This window comes from Lepidochelys kempii, chromosome 1, assembly GCF_965140285.1.
Source record: "Lepidochelys kempii isolate rLepKem1 chromosome 1, rLepKem1.hap1, whole genome shotgun sequence".
Lineage (NCBI taxonomy): Eukaryota > Metazoa > Chordata > Testudines > Cheloniidae > Lepidochelys > Lepidochelys kempii.
In genome coordinates this window covers 32,198,214-32,220,615 of record NC_136380.1, presented here as the reverse complement: position 1 = coordinate 32,220,615, position 22,402 = coordinate 32,198,214, and the positions used below count along the sequence as shown (strand labels likewise).

At 39.7% G+C, this 22,402-nt stretch overlaps 1 protein-coding gene across 2 annotated transcripts in view; it reads right to left on the bottom strand.

Moving 5' to 3' along the window:
- Positions 1-1,595: 1,595 nt before the first annotated feature.
- Positions 1,596-22,402, bottom strand: part of CNTN5 (contactin 5) — a 969,593-nt gene continuing 948,786 nt past the window's right edge. For both annotated transcript variants that reach the window (XM_073337877.2, XM_073337885.2), the window contains exons 22-25: positions 13,514-13,700; positions 12,966-13,078; positions 11,372-11,540; positions 1,596-4,478 (exon numbers count right to left, since the gene is read on the bottom strand). In XM_073337877.2, the coding sequence (XP_073193978.1) occupies positions 4,375-4,478; positions 11,372-11,540; positions 12,966-13,078; positions 13,514-13,700 (573 nt within the window). In that variant the 3' untranslated portion in view covers positions 1,596-4,374. The remainder of the gene's footprint in view (positions 4,479-11,371; positions 11,541-12,965; positions 13,079-13,513; positions 13,701-22,402) is intronic.

Sequence of the window (22,402 nt, the reverse complement as noted above, 5' to 3'; positions counted from 1 at the left end):
GGAGGATGTATGTAATAGCTTGAAGCCTGTTATCCTGCTGTAATGCAACACTATTCCTTTTCTCTCATCTCTGACATTGTTTGCTCCAAAACGTAGGAAGTAATTAAGAAGGAAACTGTCTTTCATTTTCAGAAGAGTTATACGATGATGGCCATATAAAGGCGCGAGCGGATTACAGTTTGATACAAGTTCTGCTAGGTTATGGATTTTCAATGTCCGCTGTTACCCATATCAGCAAAACCAGGTCATTACAGCTTTCTGTGACATTCATAGCTAATTTAATGGCAGTCCTGATATAATATATTATTTAAGTAATAGTCATTTTGCAATTGAAATCTCAGTTCAAATGGTGGCTGTAACAATCTATTTTTATTTCCAGAATGGTTTTTTTGACTTATTATTATGCTGCAAAGTCATGTACCCTTATCAATATGTATTTCATAAAGAGGCTTGGAAGGATTAGATTTTTATTGGTAAATGTAGCTAAAATGTCAAATTCTCAATAGATCGAAGTGTCTTTCTTAATCCATATTCCTTTTTGCTTTATTTGATTCAAGAAGATCCACTTTACTCTGAGATAGCGCGTTTTATTTATTTTAACAGTTAGAGAGCTTTAACTTTTTGAATCTCAATATCTACTGTAATTAAAGGATGATTGTCCATACTACCCCAATTTCCTGCAACTGTGAAGATGTAAATCAATACAAATTGAAAAAAAATGCTTAAAAATAGACAGCAATAGATGTTGAAATGATAAAAAATAAAAATCAAATTCTGTCAAGCCTATTCCTAAAGCAATGATTGAAGTTAATTAAAAAAACAAACCTATATCAAATGATCAAAAGGCAGAGGACATGCTATAATTGTACAGAAGCACTTGAGGTCTTTCATAATTACATTTTTTTTTTAATAAAAGACAATTTTTTTAAACTTTTTCTGCTTTTTTTCACATAGAATGTTTCAAGTGTAAGACAAAACAAGTAGGCTCTTCAATGTAACATGAAAAGATTGAGACACTTCTGTGCCTGTGTGCCGAAGGGGTATTTGTGACACCTCAAAGCCTGATGTACATGCCAAAGTTGTCCAGAAATGTTTCATGTTTCGGTATGCTTGGAATCCCGTTTGGTGGCTTCCTTATAACTTACCTCTTTTTCATGAGTTAAAAAAACAAAGGAGAGAAAAACTGTGTCTCAGGGAATCTAATTTCCAGTACAAATTCTTTTTGTAATGTTTGGTACAGCTCTTATTTTACTTGTTTTGATTTTTGATGTAGCTTTACATGTATTTTTTGGTATTTAAATACAAAGGTTATACCATCCCAGAAGAAATTAACATATGCTTGAAATGATAAAGGCTCCATATCAGAAAAATCTTTTGATTTTGCTGGTCAGATTTTCCAGATGTACTACGGTTGATTCCTATTTTCTTCTCAAAAGACATGTGGAACAAGTGAGTGTGCTTGTTAGAATCCACACTATTACTGGCATTCTATCCTGAATAAATACTATTCCGATGCTGCTAGGACATAAGATAAAAGTCAATAAAAAGAGAATTATTTATTAAAAAGGTCTAATGTTACAAGAACAGTACACAGGACCTATTATTTTTACTGTGTCTTTCACATAGTATATACCATTATATATAGTTTATATACAGATTGTATACAATATAGCTAAAATTTTGAGATGGGCCGTGACAGTAACATTGTTTTGGGCTGCAAACAAAATTTCTTTGATTCATTTTTTCATTTTATTTTCAAAACAGCTCTTGCAGTGTTATACAAAAATACAGTCTTTTTAGTGACTGCCCTGTTACAAGCTCATTCAAGAAAAAAAAGAAAACTCTTTTCGCAGCTAAAAATGAATGTATCATGATAAGGAAACATTGCCTTCTGCAAAGTAACAAATATGTAATACATAGATACTTAAACATTTAAAACATGTTTATTAATATATTTAAGATGCAAAATACATATTCTGTTCCTGTTGACTATAAAACATATCCCCTTGTGTCCCTGCAGTACAATTACATGACCTGAAGGTGTGTTCCATATTTCCACCGCTATTTTGATGCTACTGATCCAGATATAAGTAGATGTACTTATATCTATTTATCCACACTAGACTTTGATACTTGTCATCAACCATATCCATTTAGTGTATTCAGAAATTTGTTTGACTAGAGTGCCACCAATGGTGACGGTAACTTCTTTGATTATGAATACCCCTGATTGAACTGCACTGGTTCTGGTTCATTATTGATGCTGATTTTTCTTTAGAAACATAAGCCTGGTCATGCAAGCTCTCTTGCATAATGAAAATGCTTCTGTTTTGCAAACCATAGCACGTATTTGCTTTGTTTCAACTTGCTCTATCAGCAATGGCAGAGAAGCCAATGTTCACTGCATGCAATCTATTCCATCCCCGCTTCTTTGACCACAAACTGTTATTTCAGAAGAAGTTGTTTAAGGAAGTCCTTTTCTTGTCTTTTATCTCAAAACTTTTGGTTCTCAGATACTTGTCTTATCGTTGCTCTCCTAGCAAAATGGTGACTAAGAGTCTTTAAAACCTGGTTCTGGGGTGATCTGAATAGCATCTTTAAAATTCTCAGTGGGTATAAAGAAAATGATTCTAATGGCCTTTGAAAAAATATTTTTGTAAAATGTTCAGAAAGATAAAAAAATGAAAATCTATCTTTCATCCAGTTTTGTACAACTTTTGAGTATCTGCTCTGCTATGGTGCTTCCCTGGCCGTTATTTTAAAGGTGTAAGAAATGGCACATTTGGAATGTGCTGACAAGCAAGCAAAGTGATAGAATTTTTGTTAGAGAACCCAGTGCCTGAATTAGATCTCTTTGAAAAGAGTTAGAGAATCAGCTATCCGAGGATTTTCCCAATAAAATGATTTGAGCACAACACACTTGATTACCGCAAACAAGGTAAAGGTCATACTGGGCACAGTCCCTACAAACACGGCAGTAAAAAGTCCCCTTGCTGAGAACATCACACACACCACACTGTACAAATGCACACACACTCCATATACACTAGGGGTCATTTTGGCTTAGGTGCTAGCATGAGGAAAGGCCTTTAGATCTAGAATGGGAACTCCTCCTAACTGATTACAGAATGGAGAAAAGACTGATACAGCAGAATAATGGCTGGGATTAAAGCTGTTAGCACACAGTCCGTATAAAACCAATCTCTATCTGGTGAGCTCTAGAAGAAGGTCCAGTAGCCTTGCCAGCTGGAAACCTTGCTTGATAATTCTTATTTATCCAAGTGTCATTTGGGACACAACATTCCTCGAAGCACATTCTAATTGAACTCTGCATGTTTGCATGACTACAGTCCATGAAATATTACTCTCTCTCCATGATATGCATTCTTATATACTTCAGCTTTAGCTTAATTACCAAATATACAAAGTACTGTACCATACAAAAATGGACTAAAAAAATAAGTCTAAGACTGACAGGAAAAAAGCAGATTTGTCTCCTTGCATTCCTTTTATTTGCCCATTTAGCAACTACTGTATGTTATGATTAAATGCCCAGTGGTGGTTTAACTGCTATATGCACTGTTAATGAATTTAGACTATTTATTTTTCTATTCAAAATAAACATTTACTTCCTCTGCAGTTAAATTATACAATATTTGATGAAAAACAATAGCATTTATTTCCTTTTAAGTTTGTGTTCAGTCATTTCCAGTTTACCTTGCAATAAAATTAATGGCTTCTTCTCTGCTCTGTTCTCTTTCTCTGGGGGTGCTTTCAAAACATCAGATTGACAAATTTTGCTAATTCCATATGTATTCATACATTTTCCAGAAAATATTTCCTGTACTTTCCAGTGGGCATATAACTGAACTTTTTCTTCTCTCCTACTGCCTTGTCACTGTGAGCAGCCAGCCTTAGGGGAAGCAACAAAAGCACTAGCTTCAAAGTCCTTTTCAAACTTCACTCATTAAAAAAAAAATTCCAAACAAAACCAATGTACTCTACTAGACACCACTATTTAAACAACTAATGGTACACAACTGGGGATCACCAAATTTAAACATATTAAAAAAGTAAAGTACATTTGACAGAAATTACATTTGCTTACAAAAGTTTATTACATACAATCTGCATATTTTTGTTGGGCCAGTAAGTGTCCTCTCCCCAAAGAGAGGACATCTACAAAAACTGAAGAGAAAAACCTGATGAATCATTTATCATTTTTTCAACACTCCTCTAAGTGCACCATGTGTATTTCTATGGGTCTTTAGGCATTTGCTTAGGGTTCCAGCTTCTTCATGAACATAAAGCTCCATCCATTGGTGTTATCAAGCTAAAGCAAACAAACAATGAAAAAAAAAAAGTCTGCAGTCTTCACCATGAGGTGGAAGGGACCATCAGTGCCAAGAGCAATGTTACAGATGACGAGGACGTAGAGAGAGCATGTAAAGTGGATTGAGAGCTTGTAACTTTTCCACCTGAAATGAAAAACAAAAACAAACAGGGAACAAATGGAATAAACTGTTCTTTCCATATTTGTCAAGAACAAATCATGTCAAACCAACATAATAGCTTTCTTTGACAGGGTAACAAGCCTTGTGTATGGGGTGGGGCAGGGAGTGGTAGATGTGGTATATCTTGACTTTAGTAAGGCTTTTGATACTGTCTCACATGACCTTCTCATAAACAAACTAGGGAAATAACCTAGATGGAGCTACTATAAGTTGGGTGCATGAGTGGTTGGAAAACCATTTCCAGAGAGTAGTTATCAGTGGTTTACAGTCAAGCTGGAAGGGCATAATGAGTGGGGTCCTGCAGGGATCAGTTCTAGGTCCAGTTCTGTTCAATATCTTCATCAATGATTTAGATAATGGCATAGAGAGTACACTTATAAAGTTTGCAGACAGTACCAAGCTGGGAGGGGTTGCAAGTGCTTTGGAGGATAGGATTAAGATTCAAAATTATCTGGACAAACTGGCGAAATGGTCAGAAGTAAATAGGATGAAATTCAATAAGGACAAATGCAAAGTACTCCACTTAGGAAGGAACAATCAGTTACATACATACAAAATGGGAAATGACTGCCTAGGAAGGAGAACTGCAGAAAGGGATCTGGGGTTCTTAGCTAAATATGAGTCAATAGTGTAACACTGTTGCAAAGAAAGCAAACATCATTCTGGGATGTATGAGCAGGAGTGTTGTAAGCAAGACACGAGAAGTAATTCTAATGTTCCTCTCCACGCTGATCAGGCTTCAGTTGGAGTACTGTGTCCAGTTCTGGGTGTCACATTTCAGAAAAGATGAGGACAAATTGGAGAAAGTCGAGAGAAGAGCAACAAAAATGATCAAAGCTCCAGAAAACATGACCTATGAGGGCAGACTGAAAAAACTGGGTTTGTTTGGAGAAGAGAAGACTGGGGTGGGAGACATAAAACTTTGTTGCATGGAGGAGGGAAACAATTGTTCTCTTTAACCTCTGAGGACAGGATAAGAAGCTTAAATTGCTGCAAGGGTGGTTAAGGTTGGATATTAGAAAAAACTTCCTAACTGTCAGAGTAGTTAAGCACTGGAATAAATTGCCTGTGGAGTATTTGGACTCTCCGTCATTGGAGATTTAGGTTAGACAAACACCTGTAAAGGGTGGTCTAGATAATACTTAGTCCTGCCTTGTGCCCTGTGTGGGACTGAACTAACAGACCTCTCAAGGTCCCTTCCAGTCTTACTATTCCATGATTCTATTATTCTATTTAGAAGCTGTTTAGAAACAAAATGAGTAAAAATGAGATACAGGACCTTTCCCTTCATATGTACTGAATTTAAGAGAATCTGTAGTTCTGTGGAGTTAGAATCCTGATGTATGGCACCACTCATTTCATAATGGCCAGACAAGTATAAAGGAAAACAATACATTTCCAAGTTACCATTTCACCTGCGGTTACCAAATGTTCATGCATAATTGTTACTGGACTCCTACCATTTGAGTGCCTTTATGTGCATATTAGGAGGAAAAAAATAAATTAGTTTCTTTTGTGAGTTGGTCACAGTAGCGATCAGTTTGGAGAAATGAATGTATTCTGATGACACTATTTCTGTTTATGGGATTTTACTGAAGAATATTTCCATAAATATATTTATCATGAGAATTATAGTAATAATTACATTAAAGTCCTGGTATGTGCTTCTGTCTAAGAGAGGATGGACCCAGATCCTCAGGTTATTTCAGTTGATGGAATTTCATTGCAATTTATACTAGCTGAGGATCTGGCTATAATAATTGTTCACGGCTAGTTGCCTTTTAAACTAGGGACTGTTTGTTCCCAAGAAAATGTGACAATATTGGTGGAAAACTGTTGGTATAAAGTGCTCAGTGATCTCATTCCTCACACTGTCACCAGTTTTCAACAGGAACACTGTAGACGTGTTTCTGCTCTGAGTTTCACCAGTGTGAATCAGGAGGAATTCCACTGAAGCCATAGACCTTTCATAAATGTGTGAGAACAACACAAGGTCCTATATTCTTGTGAGACTAATATAACCCACCAGTTTTATACTATTTTAAGATATGGTAAAATTACTTTATTCTATTTTTTTACTATGCATGTAAAATTGCAAGTGGTTTTACTAAGAGGCTGCAAATTTGTGAATGAGGAATGGATCACAGTTTAAGTTAATATACATTTCTTTGCATATCAGAGTCCAAGCTCTTTGACTACAATACTAAATTGAAATAATGTCACAACATGACAAAAACTGGAGCTCACTGGTGAGCGTACCAGGGTCTGCCAGCCATATTTGCTCAAAAAGCCAACTGCAATCATATATTTTCAGGTATATTTTCATTCTGCTCTTTGTGATGAAGAGGCTGGAAGTCAGATTTCTCTTGCCAAGGAGCCCCTAACCTCTTCAAAATATCGACTAATACACAAATGTTGTCCATCTTGACGTGTTCTTAAATCTTTTCCTACTCCCTAACAGACAGCTGTTTTTTTTCTTCCTCAGATAAGTCTCCCTTTTCCTCATACCAACTGGAACTTTGCCTTTATCTTGCACCTGAGAAGCAGGCAGTCCTCAGGTGATGCCATTTTAGATTTAGTATTGGTAAGTAGCGAGGACCGCACAGAAAAACTGGTTATAGAGAACAGTCTTGGATTGAGTGATCATGAGTTAATTCAGTTTAAACTAAATGGAAGAATAAACAAAAATAGGTCTGCAACTAGGGTTCTTGATTTTAAAATGGCAAACTTAAAACAATTAAGGGAATTAGGGAATTGACTGGACTGAAAAAACTCTAGGATATGAATGTGCAGGAGGTTTGGAATTACTTAAAGTCAAAGTTACAGAAATGATCTGAAGCCTGCATCCCAAGCAAGCGGAAAAAACTCACAAAGAAGAGTTGCAGACGAAACTGGATGACCCAGCATCTCAAACAGGTTATTAAGAAAAAGCTGACAGCCTACAACGAATGGAAGATGGGCGGGATCAGCAAGGAAAGCTACCTCTTGGAGGTCAGAAAGCGTAGGAATCAAGTAAGTACTGCCAAAAGCCAAGGAAAGCTGGACTTTGCAAAGGCATTTAAAACCAATAGTAAAAGTTTCTTAGCCTTTTAAATAAAAGGAAAATAAGGAAAGAAGAAGTGGGACCACTAAGCACTGAGGATGGGTGGAAATTAAAAATAATCCTATGTATGGCTTAACCTCTAAATGAATACATTGCCTCAGTTTTAATAAGGGTAATCAGGAGCTTGGGGAAGTGGAATGGTGGTTAATGAGAAGAATATGATAGTAGAAATTACAACATCTAAGGTGGAAGCCAAACTCAAACAGCCTAATGGGATCAAATCAGAAGGCCTGATAATCTCCACCCAAGAATATTAAAGGAACTGGCACATGAAATTGCAAGCCCCATAGCAAGGATTTTTAATGAATCTGTAAACTCAAGGTTACATGCTATGACTGGAGAATTGTCAGTATTATCATTGTTCGCGTATCCTCTTGCAATGGGGAGACGTGTGCAGTGGAGTGTTTTGGAAAATTTTCTGAATATATATTTATACATGTTGCTATATGTTTATGCTCAAGAAGGCAAGGTCAAAGAAATGGGACCTGCACTTGGAGAGGAAGGTGGTGTAGTTAGTCATGGTCCTTAGTTCCTATAGGAGCACATTTCACAGCCATTTTATTAGTGCCACAGTCTTCATCCTGGAGCTTTCGGCAGTCTTTTACATATTCTGGACTCAGGCCATTGAGGTCTTTGAAGATAAGGACTAAAATCTTGAACTTGATTCAAAATTCTATAGGAAGCCACAGTAGAGAGCAAAGGACAGGCTTGATGTGTTTTCTGTAGCTGGTATTGCTGAGGAGATGTACAATAGCATTCAGCCCCAGTTGAAAGCTTTATGTCCAGAAATATCACGTTGCTGTCATCCAGCCATGAGGTAATGAAAACTTCAATAATTGAGGCCATTTCATTGCCTTCCAGGGTAGGATGGAGTGTCATAGCCCACCAGAGATGGTAGATGTTGCTCTGTGAGAGCTCAGTGTTAGTAAGGAATACAAGAGAACTCCTTAAATTGTGGACTGAATTGACCAGTTGTAGGTGGTACCATCAATCAAGGGAGTCAGCACTGTTGCTGCAAACTCTCCAAAATGCTTTCCTCTATCCACTATCATAACCCTTGTCTTGCTTGGGTTCAACTTCAATCAGCAGTTCTTCATCCATAAACTAATCTCATCCAAACACTGAGCCTTCTTGATGGTAGTGGTATGTGGTGTAGGACAGGAAGAGCTGTGTCTCATTTGCATACTGCTGGCATATGTAGTTGTCTGACCAATTAATCTAGTGTCTATATTTAGATGCTAAATAGGACCAGCGAGAGAACTGATCCTTTTGGGATTCCACAATTGAGGGGTCTATTTGTGAAGTTGCAGTTTTCCATCACTACTAGTTGGAGGCATCCCTCCAGTAATTATTCTAACCATTTTAGCATATTACTTTGGACCCCTGTCACCTCTGTCAGGTGAGACACCAGTATCTCATGCCTGACAGTGTCAACACTGCAGAGAGGTCCAGGAGGATGAGAATGGATGTCTGTTCTCTATCCATTGACAGACATTCATTAATGCCACTAAAGCTGTTTTCATCCCATGTCCTGGCCTGAATCCATATTGTACCAGGTCCAGAACACTAGTTTCAATTAGATGAACCTGAAGCTGGCCTTTAGCTAGCTTATCTATGAGCTTGGTCAGGAACAGGAGGTTTGGTCCTGGGTAAAAGTTGGGTAGAACTGAAGCGTCCAGGGTGGGCTTCTTTGGTGTTGGTCGGATTATTGGGTGTTTGAAGGAGGAAGGGGAGACTCCATCCCTGAATGAGGCACAGATTATTTCAGTGAGACATGGCACTAGTTGCTCACAACTTTTTTACAAGTCAGGAAGGGCCTGGGTCAGATTCATAAGTCTTGGGTCGTGATTCCATTAGGGTGTGAAGAACGTTTTGATAAGTCAAAGTACTGAACTCCGTGAATGCAGGTGGGTGGGTGCAGGTGGAGTGGTCGGTGCAGATGGGGCAGATCCAGGTTATATGTGAAGCCTTCCTGAATGTGCATGAACTTTTCACTGAAGTGAGATGATAAGAACATAAGAACAGCCATACTGGGTCAGACCAAAGGTCTATCGAGCCCAGTATCCTGTCTTCTGACAGCGGCCAATGCCAGGTGTCCCAGAGGGAATGAACAGAACAGGTAGTCATCAGGTGATCCATCCCGTCACCCATTCCCAGCGTCTGGCAAACAGACGAGGGACACCATCCTGGCCCATCCTGGCTAATATCCATTTATGGACCTATCCTCCATAAATTTATCTAGTTCTTTTTTGAACCCTGTTACAGTCTTGGCCTTCATTGTATCCTCTGGCAAAGAGATACACAGGTTGACTGTGCACTGTGTGAAGAAATTCACTTTGTTTCTTTTAAGCCTGCTGCCTATTAATTTAATTTGGTGACCCCTAGTTTTTGTGTTATGAGGAGTAAATAACACTTTCTTATTTTCTTTCTCTACACCATTCATGATTTTATAGACCTCTATCATATTCTCCCTTAGTCATCTCTTTTCCAAGCTGAAAAATTCCTGTCTTATTAATCTCTATAGCTCTTCACAGTATTTGGTACTTGGTTCTGATACACTATCTCATACATACTATGTGACAGATTTATCTTCATGTGTAGGCTTCAATAGGGAAAATATATTTGTAGCCAATGTCCCCTTGTGAATACACTTAGTCAGGTCCGGCCTTAGGGAAAATGGTGCCCCAGGAGAACTTGTATTTTGGTGCCTTTGGACCCCACAGGCGCTCCAGTCCCCCATCGCCCCGACCCCTGCGGGCTCCCCCCAATCACCTGCTGCCTCTCCCCAGTGCTTAATTTGTACTGAAAGAGGTACAGGGGCTCAGCCTCAACACAAATTAAGCACTGGTTGGGTGGCTGGTGCTGGCTAGGCGCCCAGCTCTGAGTTTTGGGGGGGGTGTGTGTGTGTGAGAGTGTGTGTGTGTGTGTTGGGGGAATGTGTGCATGTGTGAGAGAGAGAGCATGTGTTGGGGAATGTGTGTATGTTAGGGAGAGAGTGTGTGTGTGTGTGTGTGTGTGTGTGTGTGAGAGAGAAAGAGCGTGTGTTGGGGGGAGAGTGTGTGTGCCTGAGTGAGTGTGACCGTGCGCTGTCTCTCTAAGAATACCATTCAGCGCCAACTCACAGGTGCCAGCACAGACATGCTCCCCCTGGCTCCCACCCCAGCTCAGCAGAGACCAGGTAGGGGGAGAGGGACACCTCAACATCAGCGCCCCCCCCACTCCCCCTCCGGCACAGCAAACAGGGGGCTCAAGGTTCCGAGCTTGGCTAGGGATGGCTCCATGGGCTGAGGGTAGACGGGAGACAGGATCAGCAGTGGCTGCAGATGGCAGTGGAGCAGGGCAGCGAGGGAGGAGGGGCACCCCCGCTTCAGAGGAGTTACCTAGCTGGTCCAGCTGCCACCCCTGAAGCTTGGTCTGTCCCTCCTCTCCAGATGCTGCCCTGGCTGTTGTTAGGACACATGGGTGGGTGTACCAACATAGTGCCCCCTTGAGTACCATGCCCTGGGTGGCGGCCCAGCCTGCCCAACCCTAAGGCTGGCTTTGCACTTACTTAACAAGTACACACCCATAATCCTGTTTGGTCTTCTTAGTTGTGTGTTCAATTACTCAGTAGCTCTGAAACAGAATCATTTAACCAATGACTTTATCTAATAACTATATTATCCATTGAAGTTAATATGTATTAATTAAGTGTAGTATGGTGTCATTTTAAGAATATGACAGGCCTGTATTCAAAATATAATCATGAACTTACCTGAAAAAGACGGTACCCTGATTTGGGAGCTGGCTGTCCCATCCCCTCCTTCACTGACTGCACAAACCTCTATGATATAGACACCAACATCAGGAAGAAGTACCACTGCAGAGGTTTTCTGTGTTTCAATTACTTGACTATTGCTGTGGCCTTCTTGCCTAAACAAGACCTATGGATGATACAGGAGCTTTAGAATCACTACAATAATCTTAGGTTAAATACTGGACTCTTTACTCAGACAAAATTGCCATTGAAGGCAAAAAGTACTTTGTGTGAGAAAGGACTAGAGGAAGGACTGGAGGATTTGATGCTTCATCTTTAAATAGAGAACTTGGTCTTTCTTTTTCCTGAAGTTTTTTTTCAAAATACTGTCAAAGACAGACCCCAATTCAAAGTCCATTGAAATCAATGGAAAGACTCCATTCACTTGGAACGGCTGGCTATTGAAATATGAAGATTCAGTATTTGTCCTCCAGTTTGGAGTAAACACACAGACACTAACTGAAGTGAAAGCGAACTTCAAAAATATTTTTAGAGTAAAGTTAGATTCAGATACGTATCAAAAAATTCAAATGGATATCCAGATCTTCTGGGTATCCAGCTTCAAACTGAATGAAGATACTCTGAAGTAGAGCCTCATCAGGTGTAAACCAGCCAACTAGCTGAACTGAGGATTTGGCCCCCCCTTGTAAAACTCAGTGCACCCTTGTCTTGGTTCAGTGAGCAATACAAGTGCATACGTAGCTGTCGTTGCAGCATTTCAGTATGTAGACTTCTATTCCCAGACAAAACTGGCAAGGTTAGAGAAAATGTAAAGAAGTTACCTGAACTTTTTTTGAACCTCAAACATTTTGATAAAGGTTAAGGTAGTTTCTACTTGATCCAAACCAATTTACACTTTCCTGATATGATATTTGCAGTGATACAGAGAATACCAGGCACTTTATTCTATAGGTATAATTATGTATGTATACATGCATATATGTATGTTTCAAAATATAATTATAAAGAAGAATACACACACATACACATATATATAAATTTTTGTTTTGCTTTAAAAGACTGTACTGGATTCCTATGATTTTCCCATTTTATATTATGTGTTACTTATGGCTCTTTTCAGCTTTCACTCTTTAAAACTTCAAAAACTTAAAATGCCAGATGTTACAGTCACAGATTGCTGAATACCACCAACATACTCATAACAACTCTCAATATTTGTACTTCTGCTCTAATTTTAATGCTATTGAAGATGCTTTATCCTTCTGCATTTCTCTAAATCCTACTGCAAACACAATTAAATTTAAGTGTTATCATTTATTTCACTGCAGGCTTGTCTTATTAATAGCCACTTCTGGACCAGATGTGATGGAGTAATCACCTCAGAAGGTGCATTCTCAGTTTATAATAAGCAGTTGACAATCACCATTTGGAAAATACAACGTAGAGAAGTACTGGGACATTTAGTTCTTTTCCATGCTTTTTATATATATATCTGGGTGGAACAAGTTTGCAGATGATCTATACAACATAGAAAGCAAGCAAGAAAGAAAAGAGTAATTTGGAAGATGCGTGAGAGAGGGCCAAGACTGACCTTGTATCCCATTACATCAGATTCATTTGCTAGAGGTCTAACTGGCTCCCATCCCAGAGACACATGAGAGCCATCTTGCATCCACATAATATTGGTTGGTGCCTGGCTGGGAGCTGAGCAAAAAGAAGAATAAAATGACACCATGCACTTAAACATACTTCTGCTTTTTTAAACTTTGGTGAGCATTTTAATCTTTTATTACATTTATGGTTGGCTGCATTCACAGATTCCTTCTCTAGCTGGAGTCTAATAAGGTGGTTTTCGCTCCAGGAGTGTCATTTTAATAGCTATGGTATAGAGCTTATTAACCTGAATCCTTTTATCTCTCTTCTGTCAAAAATGCTTAGCCTTGTTTTCCAGGAAGATAACATTTGTCTATTCTGAATGCAAATTTTGTCATGTCACTTTAAAATTCAGATATAAGCATAGAAGCATAGCCATGAATCAAAACTATATACCAGCTCTGCTTATTCTATACCCCAGCTAAAGAGAAATCCAGAGAGGGTAAGACTTTTTTCCACACACAGAAAAGAATCCAGGTCACTTACGGGATTTCTTAGTGGCTGCACGGACTGTGCTACTCGGTGGTCCATATCCTGCAGCATTGTACGCCCTCACTGTTAGGCGATATAATGTGTTTCCTTCTAATCCTGTCAAAATGATGGATGACTCATTTCCTTCAGTTTTGACTTTTTCTGCCGCTTCTTCCTGCTCCATATCTTTCCAGTAACCAACCTGCCAATGAGTGACCATTTGGAGGATTAATCTAGGCATTCGTGAAACTTCCTTTTTATTTGTTATTGCTTGCTTTTTTGGAAGCCACTCCTGTCATCAAATTAACAGGTCCTTTTAAACACGTGGGAATTGTAACCTCAGCTCACACATGAGTGGTGCTTGTCACACCTCTCCAGATGTCTACCGTCAGCATATCACATTATTACTCACAGCATCATTGAAATGCAATGCATCACATTCTGCCAGCATGAGATGTTGTGACTAGCTAGACACAACAGCAGAGAATAAGTGCTGACAGAATAAGAACTTAAAAGAATTCAAGGAGAACTCACCTCTCATAGGTTTCAGAGTAACAGCCGTGTTAGTCTGTATTCGCAAAAAGAAAAGGAGGACTTGTGGCACCTTAGAGACTAACCAATTTATTTGAGCATAAGCTTTTGTGAGCTACAGCATCCGACGAAGTGAGCTGTAGCTCACGAAAGCTTATGCTCAAATAAATTGGTTAGTCTCTAAGGTGCCACAAGTACTCCTTTTCTTTTCACCTCTCATAGGTCATCAAAAACATTTACCATACAACCTGGGAAAGCTTTACTGAATCATTTGAAGAAATGGCACAATGGCCATGCATAATGCCCAGCCACAAGATCTGTGTCAATGTAATGAATAAGAGATGACAGAACACCTAAGAAAATCTTGTAGTGGGTTAATCTTATAGAAATAGCATTGCTGTGGGAGGGAAAGGAGAGAAGGGGATTCAGTTTTAATTACTCAGATAGCAGCAGGTTTCTGTCAAATGTAACTTAGAAAGCATGCCTCTGCCACTCCTTTCCACACACAAAAGCTAAAGCTACCTTTGGTGGATCCAAGTCCATGACTGTCGATAGCTGCACTGAGCTTGTCATATTCTCTAAAAGATTATACTACTCATAAACATTCTGAATATCGCCTTCCCTTCAGACTCAGGTATCTAATATTTATCAGACATCATAATAAAAAAGAAACTCTTTTTCCTATAGGTCTATCAATGGCATCCAACTCAGACAGCCGTGAGATTACATCATTCTCCAGGATTCAGGTGTCCCCTCAACAGAAGCTATTACTAAACAACTATTTGAATGGTTTATATTTAGCAGACCACTATTCATGCATCATACCGCTATCTCTGCATCATTCTTCTATCCATTGCATTTATTCCACCTTTTTACCTTTCCCTAAGGTTAGTTGTTTCAGAATAAGTTACTCATATTTCTCTAGACAAGATTTCCTCTGAGAAAAGTTCAGGGGATAATACTGTGCTCTTGGGAAAGTGTCCAAGATAATAATGAACCAAAGAAATCCAGAGGTTCATAGGAAACATAAAACATAAAGTACAAGCCCACAGAGCAACCCTAGCTGTAGTGACCAGTGGTTGGTATAATGGACCTGAGTCACCAGTGAACTACTCCAATTTTATCCTGGAGTAATACCACTGACAACCATTGGAGAAAGGCAATGGTTAACCAGGTCCAGTGTGCCATGGAAGAATCAATCAGTCATGAGACAGTTGTCCACTCCATGGGCCTGAATTTCCACAATGCTTTGCCCCTTGTGCAGTCATTTACATTATGTACTTAATCATATTACAGTATCACATATTGATTGAGGCCACACTGTGTTAGGCACTGTACACTGTAGAGATGGTCCTCGCATTGAAGAACGTACTTTCTAAACCGGCAAGGACTGACAAAATATGGGAGGAGAAACAAACTCAGTAAGGAAAAGTGAGTTGTCCAAGGTCACAGGTCCATGACAGAGCTGGGAGTAGAACCCAGTGGTGACATTCTGGCCTCACTGAAGTCCATGCCAAAGCTCCCATTGATTTCAGTAGGGCCAGGATTTCATTTCAGGTCTCTAGAGTCCTGTTCTAGTGCTATGTCCACTAGACCGTGCTGCTTCTCAAGTGACTATAAAGATAAATTTACTCTGAAATTCTGATTTTGCAGCATTTTACACCCTCTTTACACATATGAAGACTGAAGGCTGTGGGGAATCAGGCCTGATGTTTGCATGGTGACTAACAGAAACAACCACATGTTATAGATTAGCTATTTGCTAGGGAGTTTCTACCACATTACACATGAGTAGGTACTATGGATGAGTGAATTTTGAAACCACAGGAACATAGTAGCAATCAACCCTTTTGAGGTTCATATTCTCTTAGGAACTGACTTTCTGCCAATGTCTATCAGGTGTTGTCAGTGGCATTCTCAAGCTAGGTTCATGTTCCTACATCAGGAAGAGCAAACACCATACAGGGGATAGGCATGGGTGGCGTGTAATGGAGGCTGGAGGAGGCTAAGCCTCCCCAAATCTCTGCTAATGCTCCCCACCATGGCCTCAGGTCTGGGCCATGTCAAGGCTCAAAGATCCACCTGGGCGGTCAGGGCTCGGGCAGACATGCCAGGGCTCAGGGCGGCTCGGGCAGGCTGTGGGGAGCTTGGGGCTCCTCTGGCCCTGGCAGGCGAGTGTGGGGTGGGGGACAGAGTGTGGGGGGCTCAGGTGGAAGGGGCAGGGCCTCAGGCAGAAGGGCGGGGCAGAGCCTAGCCTTCCTGAACTGGGGGGTTCACATGATGCCCATGCCCATTTCCTCTGGACAACTAATTTCAAAAATGGCCTCCATACTACTTGACTTCTTCCAGGGCGGCAGACTGCCTGCAACTCTGCCTTTTTGCTTCTTTGAAGATAGTAGGCACATGGCCCTTCAGTTAAACAGAAGCACAGAGTAGGAAGAGAACACACACCCTGCCAATTCTGCTGCACCACAAAGCATAGGCAGGAAACCTAAAGAAAAACGCAGATACTGCATAAAACCACACAGCAAAAGTCTGAACTGTGGCTACATAATTAATGACTGCATTCTGGTTTCAAATGCAAAGTCCCTGAAACAAATTATTCCCTGTTTTAAAATCCCCTTATTATGTCTTCTGGGTAGTTTACACTTGGATCTTAAAATATGGCTATGACTTTCTCTTTGTCTTTTCATACTCCCAGCCATCCATACCTTTTGTAATTGAGAAGAACAACTACTTTTACCAAAAGGAAACTCAAATGGATTGCTGACAAAGGTCAGTGCCTGTGGAGCTTGTGTTGATCTGAACCCAGAAGATGTCACTGCAGACAATTAAAAAGTGTTGGATATAGTTGTAAATTGTGAGAGGAGCTGTTTTTATTAGTTACTTAAGCTACTCGAGTTCTTGTTGATGCTGACAATCCCACTTCCACTGATTACTTTTACAAACTTGTTTTTTTTTTTCCTGCTAGGGTAAGTATGTATTTTCCTATAAAATTAACCATAGCCCCCAACATTTTTGTAATGACTCCTTATCTTTTGAGTCAGCAGTATTATCAATGGCTTGTATTCACTGTGGATCAATCAGTAATTCTGACTGGTCAGTTTTTCTCCTTGAAACGTTAACTCTTGCACTCTAAACGTACATTTTTTTTGTTATGTTTCAGTTCTCCTTCTTTTGCAATAGATAATTCTTTAGTTAATCTTATATCATCCTTCTCTAAAATAGTTACCTATACTAGTATATCATCTACATACACTTGAGTGGCATCTATATTTTTAAAAGGATTTTGTACTGCTCTATGAAAAACCTCTGGAGTTGAACATAATACAAAAGGTAATCTTTTAAAACAATAATGTCCAAAATGTGTGTTAAACGTACATAGCAATAGACTGTCTTACTCCAATTATATTTGCCAAAATCCATCTGAAGCATCTAAAGAAGAAAAGTGATTTGCTCCTGACATGTATCCATATATTTCTTCCCTGGTCGGCACATTAAAATGTTCCCTTTTAACATAAGAGAGACAAGATAGGTGGGGTAATATCTTTTATTGGACCAACTTCTGTTGGTGAGAAAGACAAGCTTTCAAGCTCACACAGAACTCTTCTTCAGGTCTGGAAAATGTAGTCAGACTGTCACAACTAAATACAAGAACAACAAGGAGTCCGGTGGCACCTTAAAGACTAACAGATTTATTTGGGCATAAGCTTTCGTGGGTAAAAACCCCACTTCTTCAGATGCATGGATTGAAAATTACGAATACAGGCATAAATATATATTGGCACACGAAGATAAGGGAGTAACCTTACATGTGGATAACCAATGTTGAAGGCCAATATAGTCAGGGTGGAGGTTGTCCACTCCCAATAATTTATGAGGAGGTGTCAATACCAATAGAGGGAAAATTTCTTTTGTAGTGAGCCAGCCACTCCCAAGTCCCTATTCAATCCCAAATTGATGGTGTTAAGTTTGCAAATGAATTGTAGCTCTCCAGTTTCTCTTTGAAGTCTGTTTTTGAAGTTTTTTTGTTGAAGAATGGCTACTTTTAAATCTGTTATTGAGTGTCCAGGGAGATTGAAGTGTTCTCCTACTGGCTTTTGTGTGTTACCATTCCAGATGTCTGATTTGTGTCCATTTATCCTTTTACGTAGAGACCGTTTGGTTTGGCCAACAGACATGGCAGAGGGGCATTGCTGGCACATGATGGCATATAGGGTAACATACAAAAGCCAGTAGGAGAACACATCAGTTTTGTATGTTCAATTTTGTATGTTACCATTCCGGATGTCTGATGTCTCACGGACCTTGGGAGGCCGGCCAATCCTCACTTACAGACAGCCGCCCAACCCGAAGCAAATACTCACCAGCAACTACACACCACACCACAGAAACACTAACCCAGGAACAATCACTGTAACAAACCCTGTTGCTTTCTCTGTCCCCATATCTACTCTAGCGGCACCATTGTAGGACCTAACCACATCAGCCACACCATCAGGGGCTCATTCACCTGCACATCTACTCGTGATATATGCCATCATGTGCCAGCAATGCCCCTCTGCCATGACGCTGGCCAAACCAGACAGTCTCTATGTAAAAGGATAAATGGGCACAAATCACACATCAGGAATGGTAACACACAAAAGCCAGTAGGAGAACACTTCAATCTCCCTGGACACTCAATAACAGATTTAGAAGTAGCCATTCTTCAACAAAGAACTTCAAAAACAGACTTCAAAGAGACACTGCAGAGCTACAATTAATTTGCAAACTTAACACCATCAATTTGGCCTTGAATAGAGACTGGGATTGGCTGGCTCACTGCAAAAGCAATTTTCCCTCTTTTGGTATTGACACCTCACATCCATCCTGACTGAATTGGCCTTCAACATTGGTTCTCCACTAGTAAGATAACTCCCTTCTCTTCATGTGCCAATATATATTTATGCCTGTAACTGTAATTTTTACTTCATGCATCTGAAGAAGTGGGCTTTCTACCCTCGAAAGCTTATGCCCAAATAAATCTGTTAGTGTTTAAGGTGCCACTGGACTCCTTGTTGTTTTTGTGGATACAGCCTAACACGCCTACCCCTCTGATACTTGAAACTAAATGCAAGGTGGAACAGATTGCTTAGCGTAAGTAATTAAAACATACTTCAAGGGACCATTGAAGGTGATGTGGCCCATTAACACCCTTCCAGTCATAGGGGGGAAAGGAAGGGAGGAGAAAAAAGGCAGTTTAGAGTGGAAGAATTGTTAGTGGGTTATGAATTGTCTTAATAAGCCATAAATCCTGTGTCTCTATTTAGTCTGTGATTTTTTAGTTTCTAGCAAAGTTATGAATTTAAACTTTCAGATTCATCTTTTGAAGGTGTTGTGTAGATTTCCTGTTTGCTGTTTTGTTGCTAGGAATGGCATGCTCAGTATATGAGCTCTCCACGCTGAGGAATGTTAAAGCTTCCTGGAGCTTTGAAAGGGGAGGGATGCATGCCTGCAAGGCAGCTGAGTCCATAACAGTGAGCAGAGTGGTCACGGAGGGCATTGTGGGATACTGGGGAAGGTCAGTTATGGTGACATAATGAACAGCAGGACCTACACTGACACTTTGTCGCTTTAACTTTGCCACAAAAAGCTCTATGCCTCTCGTCAAGGTGGTTTCATTTTGTCAGCAAAACAGGAGAGTTTTGCCACAAAAAGTAGCACTGTAGGTGTCCATCTCCATGGTTTTGTTGGCAAAACCTGCCTTGTGCTGACAAAACTGTGTTATGTTGACAAGGCCTTAGATTTAGCGCTAAACATGTTTCGAAACCAAAAATAAGAAATACCTTGTCCCTCAACTACTACAAATCTGATGTCTTCTAAAGTTTGTTTAACAATGATCTGTAATTCAGAAATATCCATAACAGGATTTTTTTGATCGCTATAAAATTGTAAATTAATATGTATTTGTTCCCTTACTACAGGTTTTACTTTTAGACATTTTATAATTTTTTTTCTGAAATTAGCTTGTGAACCTGAATCTATTGCATAAGACATAGAATAGAATTTTTTTTACTTTAGAATAGAATTTGTTGTTTTATCTGGAACTTTTATGTGGTCTCAGAGTGCCCTCCTCAAATTGTATTTACTATGGTTGGCTGCTGATGTGTTTGAATTAGGATTCCACATGGAACAAGAGGTTTTCCACAAAGGAATAGTGCAAGTTTTGAAGGTGAAAGGCAAAGGAATATTGTTTTTCCAACCTCTGATGGAAATACACATCACACACCTAGGCACATCCCAAATTTCCCTAAAACATATTGTGCACTAAATATTGCATGATTATGATGAGACAGCCAGGTAGATCCAATTTTTCTTTCAGATGGTGTAAAAAATTTGGTATACATGAGGTACATTTCAGGGCACAGAAGAACACCATTGGCAGATGCTGTTCTTTGACAGGACAAAGAGGAATGGAAAACTTGTCTTATGAAAGGAGACTCAAGGAGCTTGGCTTGTTTAGCCTAACTAAAAGAAGGTTGAGGGGAGATATGATTGCTCTCTATTAGTATATCAGAGGGATAAATACCAGAGAGGGAGAGGAATTATTTAAGCTCAGTACCAATGTGGACACAAGAACAAATGGATATAAACTGGCCACCAGGAAGTTTAGACTTGAAATTAGACGAAGGTTTCTAACCATCAGAGGAGTGAAGTTTTGGAATAGCCTTCCAAGGGAAGCAGTGGGGGCAAAAGATCTATCTGGCTTTAAGATTAAACTCGATAAGTTTATGGAGGAGATGGTATGATGGGATAACATGGTTTTGGTATTTAAATATTCATGGTAAATAGGCCCAATGGCCTGTGATGGGATATTAGATGGGGTGGGATCTGAGTTACCCAGGAAAGAATTTTCTGTAGTATCTGGCTGGTGAATCTTGCCCATATGCTCAGGGTTTAGCTGATCGCCATATTTGGGGTCGGGAAGGAATTTTCCTCCAGGGCAGATTGGAAGAGGCCCTGGAGGTTTTTCGCCTTCCTCTGTAGCATGGAGCACGGGTCACTTGCCAGAGGATTCTCTGCTCCTTGAAGTCTTTAAACCATGATTTGAGGACTTCAATAGCTCAGACATAGATGAGAGGTTTTTCGCAGGAGTGGTGGGTGAAATTCTGTGGCCTGCTTTGTGCAGGAGGTCGGACTAGATGATCATAATGGTCCCTTCTGACCTAAATATCTATGAATCTATGAATAGTCATTATGTTCAATAACCCTATCTGAAAATGGTACTCCATATTCTCTGAATTTACTGTTTGGCAAAGTGATCTTTGAACTAGGTCTAATCTGAGCCTCAAGCTATTAACTCTTGGGGGAATTTCAATGACATTGACACAACAGCTCTGTGATCTTGTCTGCGATTTAAATCTCAGCCCTTAGCTTTTCAGAGATGAAAAGGCAGAAAAAAAATCAACACCAAAGCCCTTATTCCTGCCAACTGATTAGGTTTTCAATTTTTTCCCCATTAGTGATGGGTGGAAAGCAACTAATGCCTGAGGCCAACCGGTAATTTTCTCTTTGTTATGGATTCTAAAAACAGGTGTTAGCCACATACCCTATGGAAAGGAAAACAACCTCTGCACTAACTCTTCTTGTTGGGTCTGGCTACATATCTGTTTTTCACTTCTGCCGCAGGTTTTTCCTAAGTCCCCACAAAAATATTAAATCAGTCTGTCTGCTAAACAGCTGCTGTCAGGCAAACTTTGATGCACATTTGTTTATGTCTTCTATTATTTGAACTATTTTGTGGAAGCTTACAAACTGGCTTTATTTATCAACGCATTGCTGGCATATTTTTAGCAAGGTCAGAGGCTGCTAACAAATCTGCACTGAAGCCAGAAATAATGTGTGCTTTGGAAGATATAAATGAGCACAACAAGCTTGGCATAAAACTTGTGTGACAACTGTTAGTGCTGCCTTTCAGGGATGACAATGTGAAACTGAACAAGTTACTTTGCCTTTCATTGCTTCCCAATACAAAGTGCAAAGGGGGATGGAGTTGAAACTGGGTCATTGCTGATTTGTCCATCTCTAGTAACTATTCTGTCACTTTCATTGACATGAGACCAAACATTCAAAAGGTAAAACATCTAGTTAATAATGCTGTTGCTAAACAGACAGGAAATGTGAAGACCAAAGAGGTTGTATTGACCACAGGCAGAATACAAATTGAGACATGAGAATGTAGCATCTTGCTGTTATTTTGATGCTTTCAAGTCATTTTGCTCACAGTTCAATAGCATTTGAACACAAGGGCAGCATTTTACCTGTGGGCTGCAGTTATTCTTCATCAGCAATTACTTGTAACTAGAACATTTAGCAAACTCGCCTTTTACG